Below are 10,746 nucleotides of genomic sequence, written 5' to 3' on the forward strand. Positions count from 1 at the left end.
CTAGAAAGAGCTCCATCTGCTAAGAGATTAGTTTAATTGAGGGAAACTGAGGCCCAGAGAGGGCAAGGAAGGGCCTTGCCAGATGTCACACAGAGAGTCGGTGACGGAGCTGCAACTGGAACCCAGGACTCCTGCTTCTAGTTCACAGTAACTCTCCCCAGGGCTGGTGAACGAGTGTGGTGAGATGGGGCAAATGCCATTTCTCCCTGGACAGGGGACCGGAAGTGGGGTGAAGGGTTTCGAAAGGGAGCGGCTGGAGAAGGGAGGGAGGCCCCAGCGCACGCCAAGGCTGAGATAAAAAAAATACAAACCCCGCGATCCCCTCCCCCGCCCAGCCCGTCCCACCCCTGGAGTCGGGCTGGAAGGGCCAAGTCCAAGTCCGCCGCAGACCCAGCCGGAGCAGGCTGCAGTCGGTTCGCGAGCCGCCAGGGGGCGCGCCTGCTATTTCGGCCCGAGCTCGCGCCAGGGCTTCAGTCCAGCCAGCAAGCTCGTGGCAACTGGATGGGCGCGAGACAGAAGCTACCCCGACCTGCAGGAAACAAAGGCAGGTTAGGGAAGTGGACCCGCAGAGAGGTTCGGCTGCCCTCCCCGCGCCTCCCTGCCTTTCCTTCCCTTACAGCAACGCCCTAGTCCCTCCACCCCACCCCGCTGGGCACCATGACCCACGTGTACAGAGGCTGCAGTTGTAAATGCGACGTCTTCTGGGGCGCCTGGTATCCGTAGGAGTCAAAGCCACCGATGAAGTCAACTGCGGAAGGGGAGGTGGCGCATAGTTAGGGATGAGCCTGTGGGGTATGAGTTATGGGAGGCTAGGTCCTGAAAAGGAAGAATCTGAGGGCCAGAACCCTGTACAGAGCCTTAGGGCGGGGCTTTGCTGCAGGACCTATGCGGAGCAGAGCGGGATTTTCAGGAGCTCAGCCAGAGTGGGCCAAAGCCCAAGTGGATGGAAAGCCTCGGGGGGTGGGCCGTCCTTTAAGGGAGCAGGGCTTGAGCCACTTAAGGGGGCAAGACCTGGGAGGTGGGGGTGGACGGTAGTCGGGGGACGAGGCTGGGCGCGGGAGGTGCTTGGTAGGGGCGAGCCCCGTGGAGGTCCTCGGAGGGACAGAACCTAAGAGGAGTGGGTGGAGAGCAGTGCTGGAGCCGTGCACTGGGCACCTGGGTGTCTGGGTCACAGCCCAGAATGCGCTGGCTATGCCGACCGCCACCACCCCTGCCGCCTCTTCTTCCCCACCAAGAGGAACCAGTTGGCCAACCCAGGTCTCCTCCCTCCCAGGCCGCGCGGGGCTCTGTCCAGGGTGCTGAAGGCACGGGGTGGTGTGTAGCCAGGCTTCCCCGTTCCCTAGGGGCTCGGCACTCACAGCTGTCCTCCTCCTCCAGGAACACTTTGCTCACGTAGCAGGCGAACACGAAGCCAAACAGCTGGGGGTGAAAGGAAAGAAGACAGAAGCTCTTCCTCCACCCCCTGCCTGGCCGGGCCCAGAAGGACAGGAGGGACTGGGTGTGCGAGGATGAAGGCCAACCCATAACAACTTCAAGTTAAATGACTGGGCCTTATAGTCAAACATACCTGGTCCCATTATCCGTTCTGTGAGTGGACTTGGACAAGTCATAATTTTACCTCTTTGGGCCTCAGTTTTCCCAGCTGGACCTGGGCAATACTTCACTGGTTTGTTAAGAGGAATGAGGATTATGTGGCTTTGGGTGTGTGGGGTGCTGAGGGCAAGACTGGGAACTATATTACTATCTTGGAGCCACTCTTCTTTAACTCTCACAACTCTACACAGTTGAGGTGGTCATGAATTTCTGTTAATAAGCATATAAGCTTGGAGAGGGCAAGTGACTTGCCCAAGGTCACATAGCAGATACACTGGAGACTGGGTTGACTCATAGTCTGATGACTCATCCTATTCATTAAACCTGCTCACTCCTAGAATGGGAGCTGGGGCAGGGGGTGAAGGGAGGAGATACAAGATATGGAGACAGAGCCAGGCAGAAGCACAGGCAGGCTGGAAGATCTAGGTTCTCCCCTTCTTAACTAGAGCTAAACAAAGGGGTTGCGGTGGAGTCCACCTCTGGGAGTGTGTGGGCCAGGGGGGACAGAAAGACTCACAGCCAGGAAGATCTGCAGGGCACTGCTGAGTGCTTCGATGTAGGGATAGTCAAGCAGGCAGCCGGTGACAGAGATGACATGGTGGTCTTCCAGTGCCAAGCGGGAGTTCAGGACAGGTGTCACCAGGCAGCCTGGCCCATTCTCCATCCACCAGGAGCGGTGCAGGGATGTGTTGAAGGTCATGATGAAGTCCCGGTCCTGGGGGCAGAGGGGCCTAGAATACTGAGCTAGGGATCTTCCCCAGGCCCCAGGAAACTTTATATAAGATCTACGTCACACCTGGACTGTTGTAGCAGCCTCCTCTCCTGGCTTGCTTTCAGGAGTACGGAGGGAGCCCATTTCTGCAAGTCTATATTTGGCCAGTAGGTGGCGCTTGATGACTACGTAGGTCTCACACTTCCATCAGAGATGAAAGGGGCTGGTGCTGACCGATCCACAGGAACCCCAAAGTTTCAGGGATGGAAGGGACCCTAACAGTGGCTGAGTCCAGTTTTCCAGCCATGGGTGAAATCCTCAATACAGACCACTTCACAGCCCGTTCAGCCTCTCCACTGCTCTCTGGGTGTGGCCCTGGGCAAACCTGTCCTCTCTAGTCCTTGGTCTCCCCATCTGAAATGCAGAAGGGGCTGGCCTAGATCAGAGGTTCTCACCCACGGTGTGCATCTCTGTGTTTATCAATCCATTCATCATGCAGCCTGTTAACAAATATTCACTGGGTGCTGACCAGGTGCCAAGCCCTGCGATGGGATGTATGATCTCATTTCATCCTCGGCAACCACACGAAGTGGTTATCTGCGCTTACTAGACAGGGAAACTCAAGCTCAGAGAGGGTGAGATACATGCCCAGGGGTCACAGTTTGGAAATGCCGGAGCCGGGACTTAGATCTACCAGAACTACAAAGCCAATGTTCCCATTCATATATTTTCCCCTCTTACATACTAAAAATAGAAGTTGTATCCTCTGGGCCTGCTCTTCCACAAGCTAAAAACTTCCCCTTTCTTCAATAGTTCTGCATGGGATCTGGTCCACTCGATTTTCCCCAAAGACTACTTCGTCTCTTTCCCTTCTGAAAATATTGATCAGAACTGGACTCAAATCTTTGTGGCCTAAGCAGTTACCAAATGCTGTACATGACATTTTCACCTCCCTTGCCCTGAACATGTGTGGAGCCCAAGAGCACTTTTATTTCAGGGCCACTACAAGTGGTTGGTTTCTACTGAGCTTGTAATCAAGTGGGACCACCGCCCATCTTCACGGCCCCTCAGCCTTATCTGCTCCATCATTTGTTTCTGAGAAGTGCAGAAGAGGCCAGAAACTAAAATGTGGGGGTAGGGTCTGCGGAGCACAGATCATTTGGGTGTGTAGAGGGAGGTCTCTTCAAGAGATGATGCCCCAGACCAAACTAGGAGCCCCTGGGGTAGGGGATAGGAAAGGTCAGGCTCTGCCCTCTGGCATTGCCAGGCCTGAGGCTTACCTGGGACAGCTGTCCAACCTCTAGGTAGAAGCAGATGATAAATGCATTCCAGCCAACCCAGAGCACCAGCCAGGCTGCATACTGGAGAAAGGAGAGGTGGGATCAGGGTGGGGCCTGGGGGAGCGGGGATGGGGCTTGTCAATGGAGACAGAGCTCAGGGACCGAGGGGACCTTTGCAAGGAGAAATGATGGCACTATCTCACGCAGAGAGCACTTTAGAGTTTACAAATCATTATTACATCCGTCCGGTCCTTACAACAGCCCTGCATGGAAGGCACTGTTCTTTCTCTAAAGATAACCAACGTAAGCGCTAGAGAGGAGGTTTCAGTTTTCCAAGATCACACAGCTAGGAAGAGATAGGGCTGCTCCTCAGGCTCCAGTCCTCTGGCAGCTAATCCGATGCATTCTGCAGAGAACAATAGACACAACCTGGCTCCACAGAGCTGGAGAGGAGGGGGTATTTCCACCCAAGTCCTGGGCCTGCAATTCCAGTTCTGTCACCCAGCACACAATGCTACTTAACAGAGTGCCTGGGGCTTTCCCGAGAGCTGGAGAGAAGGATTCTCCCAACCCGGGTGAGATAGATCTTTGGAAGGGCCCTGCCCACCCAGCTTCTGGGAGGTTCAGCCTGTGGGAGGTGGGCGAAGCCCAAGAACGAGCCAGAATGGGCTGTGGCAGGAGCATGGCAAAGCATGTCATTGTCATCACAGGTGTCCCTTTTCCCTCCAAAGAGGCATGTGAATGGGTCACTGAGGAAGAGCAGGGGAGAAGGGTGAGCCTAGCTAAACACAGGAGTTTAACAGAGACCATCAAGGACCAAGGCTTGGGAAGAGGAAGCAGGAGGGAGGCAGGGACACAATCCACTCCTGGGATCAGAGCACAGAAGGCACTGACCTCAAAGCCCCACTTGCCATCATACCACATTCTTGATGAACAGCAAAGGACCAAAGCCAAGCCAGCCTCTTAAAGCAACCTGAGAAGCTAGAGAAGATGAAGTCCGTCCCTGCACTGGCTTACTGAGGCAGTGTGGGCATGTATCAAGAGCCTTCGCTCTGGGTCTGATGCTCTAATCCTGCCACTTATTAGCTGTGTGACCTTAGGAAGCCTCGTAACCTTTCTGAGCCTCATTTCCTCATCTGGAAAATGGAGATGGTAAGATATCCCTTGCAGGGCTGTTGTAAAGATAAGTAAACATGCGAAACTTTTAGCAGTGCGCTTCGCACATGGTAGACACTCACTAAATGACCTAGCGGGTTAATATTTGGATTCTTCCCTAGGAAATCCTTTAGGGAAAATATCAATCTCGTCTCTCTGCTGAGCAAAGAAGCATTGGGACTTGGGCATCCACCACCAGCCGGGCTGGAGCTAAGACAGGGCAGGGGTCTGGGCACCCAGGGAAGGGGGGGCAGTTCATGCCTGGAGGGGCAGGGGGTGGGAGGGGCCAAGGGAGCCATACCAGAATGAGGTACCGGGAGCGGTACTGCACGGTGCCAAAGATGCCCAGGATGACTGCCATGATGTGCAGGAAGTTGGCTAAGATAGGAGCCCATTGATAGCCCAGGAAGTCAAAGATCTGCCGCTCCAGCGCAGCGACCTGTGGGAGAGAGCAGGCTGAGGCCACGGTCACCGCCTGAAAGGGGAGGACAGGGACTCCTCCTCGACCTCGTGGAGCAGGTGACACCCCTTACCATGGTGACGAGGCACTGTGGCCTGACTGTACACAAGTCCAGAGCCATCCCAGCCCCGCAAGACCACGGGGAGATGGGGAGATGGAAGCAAGTCTGCGGGGATGAACTGAGACGGAGCCCTGCTCATCACTTTGGGGACAGCTAACAGAAGGGAGCCGGGGTTCAGAACACCTTCCTCCCTGCCAAGAGGCGCTCCCCCTTAGCACCTGCCCCTGCCTCATGTGGGGCTCGAAGCAGGTGGAGTTAGGATCCAGACCGCTTCCCCCAGCCCTGGCCAAGGGCTGAGCCACGGCACTGAAGGGCCCAGGAAAGTCCCTGGGCCTGAGTCCCCTCTTCCAAGGACTGCTATCTGGAGGTTGCCCTGGCCCATGAAATCTATGGGCTGCAGAGAAAGGAATTTTTTTTTTACTCCCCTTCCCCAAGGGAGCTACAGTAGGTTGCAAAACTGACCTCAAGTTCTTTCTCTCCCTGTCCCCATGCTCTTTGGCAGTACCCTTCTACAGTAACTCTGTGCTTGGTCATGTGACTTGCTTTGCCCAATGGGACTTTAGGAAGCATAGTGCAAGTGAAGACCTTTTGAAAAAATTGCTTGTGCCCTGGAGCTTGCCCACTTCCTACACCTGTAACACAGAGAACACCATGTGGAAGAGCTCCTGTGACCTGCTGGAAGATAAGAGGAGAACCAAGGCCCCCCAGATGATAGCCCGTCAACCATCAGACATGTGAGTGAGGCAATCCTAGCTCATTCTGATGCCAACCAACCCACCAACTGACCAAAAAACACGTAGCCAGACCAGAAGAATCACCCAGCTGACCTACAGAATCAAGAGCTAAATAAAATGATTGTTTTAAACTGCTGCTCTGGAATGATCTGTTACCCAGCAAAAGCTAACCGATACAGGATTCAATCAATCCTCCCTTTCCAGGAGCCCCTGGTTAAATGTTTCAGCTGATACACTTAAGAACAAAGGTGCCAATGACATCCATTGTTATTGACTGTCCAATACTTCTTCTCCTGGTGAAAGAACCCATCTCTTTGTTTTGGGAACCGCCTCCTGGACCTTTAGTCCATGTGCCTTGGGTGGGGCTGAGCCTACCTCTAATTTCAGCAGTGGGCTCATGACTCAGTCCTAACCAGATAATTGACACACAGGGATCTGGTCAGGGCTGGGCACTCGCCCTGTGGCCTGCTCCCGAGAGTCACCCCGGAGAGCTGCTGGAGCAGCCGGGACAGAGATGCTATCTGCCAGGGTATCTGAACGGGTACAGTGTCGCTCAGAGCTGTTGGTGGCTGTCTTTGCCATCTCAAAGGGACAGAAAGGGAGAAAGAGTGAACAAGCGAGGGGAGTGCCCAGGTCACATCGTTTTCGGTCTGAGGATCTAGCCATGCTGAAAACGAATTCTCCCTCCTTGTACTTGTGATTTCTGTCACTTGCAACCCAGAGTCCTGATTAAAATAGAAGGGGAGAGAAGAGGATCTGGCTGGGAAGGGACAGGGAAGATCCCAGAAGCCGTTTTCCTGGCAGGGAAGCGGGAGGAGGTGGGGCTGACGCTACCACACAGATGGTAAAGCTTGGGCAGAGACCCAGGAAGCTGCAGGCCCAGCCCTGGCACCCACCCACCTGGCGTCAGCCTGCCTCTTGTTGGTGACTCCTCCTGCAGGGCCCTGCAGATTGTAAAGAGCTTTCATCGCTCACTGGATGTTCCTTGGCAGAAAGGCAGAGCTGAGATCATGATCTTGTTCTGAAGCAAGAGACCATGAGGCTCAGAGAAGGGAAGTGACTTCCCCAAAGTCACATAGTAGGGAGGTGGCAGAGCCGGGCAGTCGTTCTACTTTTCTCTGTCACCTGTCCCATCTTGGCACCAACTTATCAACTTTCCCTCTTGGCATTGGCACTGGAGTTAAGAGGTGTGGATTCTGGTTGAGAGTCTGACAGACTCTTGGGTGACCTGGGGCAGACCACCTTCCCCAGTGGGTATCAAGTTCCTTCTTCCATACAGAAGAGACCACTGGACTACATGACCTCTAAGGGCCTTCCACCTTTGACTCTAATGGTCTGCTGACCTTGGGGAGAAACTCCCCAGGTTGCTCCCTGCTCCCAACAGCTTCTGCCCCACTTCTGCTCTTCTCCTTTCCACCCTGACTCTGCCAAGCCTTGGGGAGCCCTGGTGGTTTGGGGCCCACTTGATGCTCTCAACTCAGTTCGCATCTGGTCCTGGCAAGGAGACTGCCATCAGAGGACAGAGGAAGTGGCTGAGACAGACTTGCCCAGGCTCATAGTGTAGCTGGGGAGACATCTTGCCTAGAAATGCCCCCGTAAAACATGGTATCACCCTGCTCTGCCCCTGGCCCTTGCTCCAACCCCTCTGGGTTCTCGGGGACCTCACTGACAAAGCAAGCAGTGGGACTGTTACCACGAAAAGCTATGGAATCACTAAAACTCAGGTTCAAATTGCAGCTCTGTGTGACTCAGTGCAAGTTACTTTCCCTCTCTGAGCCTGTTTCTTCAACTGTAAATAGGGAAGGCAATCCTTTCCCCGAGAAGTTGTTGTGAGGATATGGAGACATCACAAAGACTGAGAGACAACTAGACTTAATAAACAGTGGCTAATTAGTAGGAGACTCAACAGTGGAGCTTCTTAGTTGGGCACCGAAGGCTTGCTGGGAGCTGCCACACTCCTTTACCCTGCCCCACCCCCGCCCCAGCTACTACCCCTGAGTGGCTGAAACAACAGTTGAAGTCCTGCCTTCATTTCCCTTTTCCTTTTTTTAAAGATTTTTTTATTAATCTATTTGACAGAGAGAGAGACAGCGAGAGCAGGAACACAAGCAGGGGGAGTGGGAGAGAGAGAAGCAGGCTCCCCGCGGAGCAGGGAGCCCGATGCAGGGCTCGATCCCAGGACCCCGGGACCATGACCTGAGCCGAAGGCAGACGCTTAATCGACTGAGCCACCCAGGTATGAACTTAATTTTTTTTAAAGTAAACTCTATACGCAATTCAGGGCTCAAACTCACGACCCTGAGATCAAGTGTCCCACGCTCTACCAACTGAGCCAGCCAGGTGTCTCTCCATATATATTTTTTTAATTGAGATTCTGCGTCTTATAAATATCTCAATCCTAAAGTTATTATTTTTTATTAGAAAACCAAGTCAGATATTCAAGAATTTCTGCTTGTGCAGCTGCGAGATGTAGCTAATTACAAAATCAAGAACAAACAAATGGGGGAATATCTTTCCCATCTGGTTGCACCAGCTCAGAACAATAATCCGAGGGCTGCAGTGATTGTAAATCCTAGCTGGCCTTGTTAGTTTGATGGGAGGACTAGGGTGGAGACGATGGCAACCTGCTCCTTCGAAAAAATTTCAAGTGCACATGCGCCGAGGGAAAAAGTGACTTTGGGCTAATTGTTTTTAACCCGGTCAACCGGTAAGCCAGGTCTTGAGTCTCTCTCCTAGGTGGGCCAGGGCTAGACAGAAGCTCCTGCTGGCAACTGATGCAGCCTCCTGCGTGATGGGGGTGCGGGGTGGGGGCTGGCCACTACCCGTCTGAGTGCTTTTTCTTTGCATGCTTTTGTTGTCATTTGTTTGAAGGAGGCTCCACACCACCATGGAGCCCAACGTGGGGCTTGAACTCATGACCCTGAGATGAAGACCTGAGCTGAGATCAAGAGTTGGATGCGGGACGCCTGGGTGGCTCAGTCAGTTGAGCATCTGCCTTCGGCTCAGGTCATGATCTCAGGGTCCTGGGATCGGGTCCCGCATCGGGCTCCCTGCTCTGCGGGGAGCCTGCTTCTCCCTCTCCCGCTCCCCCTGCTTGTGTTCCTTCTCTCTCTTTGTCTCTCTCTGTCAAATAAATAAATAAAACTTAAAAAAAAGTTGGATGCTTAACCGACTGAGCCACCCAGGTGCCCCGTCCAGTTACTCCGTCATCAGGGCAGCCCACAGGGTTTGGGACAATCGCTGAAGCCCCTGCGCCTGCCAATCCCCCCCCCCCCCAAGACCCGGGATAAGCAGGACGCGTGCCCTGACCACCCCAGAGTGACGGATGAGAACAAGTCCCCTGGATCCTATGTGGATCTGTCAGGCCCACAGCATAAGTCCCACCTGCCTGCCCCTCTGCCTCCCCACCCTCGTCCCCTCAAGGCCCGGTGCCGCTTTGCCTGACCCACCCACCCCGCCCCCACCCCTCACGAGCCCTTCCAAACCAGCCTGTGGCCCTCAAGCCGCAGCTCCTTCCGTCAGGGCCCCCTCAGGGCCCCCCCAGCCCTACCGTTTGCACCCAAGGATGCTCTGTGCTCCGCTCACATCCCATGTTCCTCCGGCCAAAGGCAAGTGGGGAGCCTCTGGGGTCCCCAAGTTGCTTGCAGACCCGGACAGCCCCGTGCCCCTGGGCTCAGGCCCCACGCGGCTAGTCTACCTCCTTCACTGCTGCCTCCAGGCCCTGCCCTTCCCCGGACCTGAGTTTCACCCCTGCGTCACCCTTTGACATCCAGGAGCCACCCCCTCCAGCACCTCAACCTCTCAAACACTATCCCCGTGACCTCCCCCTCCCCATTGCTCCTCCTCCACGGCCGCTGTTTGGACTGTGGCATCACCACAGCTGTCCCCCCTCCAAAGTCACCAAGTCGACAGCTCCCACTGGACCGGTCCAGCTGGCTTCCCTACACCGCTGACGGGGATGGTGACCAACTGGGTCCAGCGCATCTGGTTCCCTGCCTCTCACCCTCCACCCCTCCCGTTCCCCGGTTCCTCATATCCCTGCTGCGTTTGCTGGGACCCCACAATGCCCCCTCACTTCGGCACGAGCTTCGCTTGTAAGCCAGACTCTCATATCCCTCTGCCTTTCCCTCGCACCTGTCAGGGGAAGCCCACACCTGCACAAACCCAATTAACAGTTTTCTCCCTGCTTTCAAAGCAGCCTAGCGCTGCTAGAGAGTCACTCCCCAGGCAGATCCGGTGCGCGACAGGTGCAGGTCCGTAACCACCAACTTTGAGAGGCCCCCCTGCCACCCCACAGCCCAACTAGGCTTCTCTGGGGAACCCACTTTCCCCACTGACCACTTCCGATCTCACTGCCCTCCACCCTCCTGGGACCCCTCCAGCCTCACTCTCACACTGGGACCTGGCCTCTGCCTGCCCCCGCCTGCCCTCTCCTCCACCCGGTGCCTCCGCCTACACTCTGGACCCCATCTCCTGTCTTCTCAGGCGCTCACACCATCCTCGGACCCTTCTGGCCTGGAGCTCAACCTCTCCCTGTGCCCAGGATCCTTCGCACTAGCTCCTAAGCACACTCAAGCCAGTTCCACTAAAAAAGTAAAAGAGAGGGCGCCTGGGTGGCTCAGTCGTTAAGCATCTGCCTTCGGCTCAGGTCATGGTCCCAGGGTCCTGGGATCGAGCCCCGCATCGGGCTCCCTGCTCTGCGGGAAGCCTGCTTCTCCCTCTCCCACTCCCCCTGCTTGTGTTCCCTCCTC

General features: G+C 55.1%; 1 protein-coding gene across 1 annotated transcript in view; it reads right to left on the reverse strand.

The window, feature by feature from the left end:
• Positions 1–351: 351 nt before the first annotated feature.
• Positions 352–10,746, reverse strand: part of NKAIN1 (sodium/potassium transporting ATPase interacting 1) — a 38,147-nt gene continuing 27,752 nt past the window's right edge. Inside the window, exons 2-7 of the mRNA XM_021683634.2 lie at positions 5,042–5,179; positions 3,586–3,666; positions 2,111–2,308; positions 1,359–1,419; positions 667–748; positions 352–529 (exon numbers count right to left, since the gene is read on the reverse strand). Of these exons, the coding sequence (XP_021539309.1) occupies positions 520–529; positions 667–748; positions 1,359–1,419; positions 2,111–2,308; positions 3,586–3,666; positions 5,042–5,179 (570 nt within the window). The 3' untranslated portion in view covers positions 352–519. The remainder of the gene's footprint in view (positions 530–666; positions 749–1,358; positions 1,420–2,110; positions 2,309–3,585; positions 3,667–5,041; positions 5,180–10,746) is intronic.

This window comes from Neomonachus schauinslandi, chromosome 4, assembly GCF_002201575.2.
Source record: "Neomonachus schauinslandi chromosome 4, ASM220157v2, whole genome shotgun sequence".
NCBI lineage: Eukaryota > Metazoa > Chordata > Mammalia > Carnivora > Phocidae > Neomonachus > Neomonachus schauinslandi.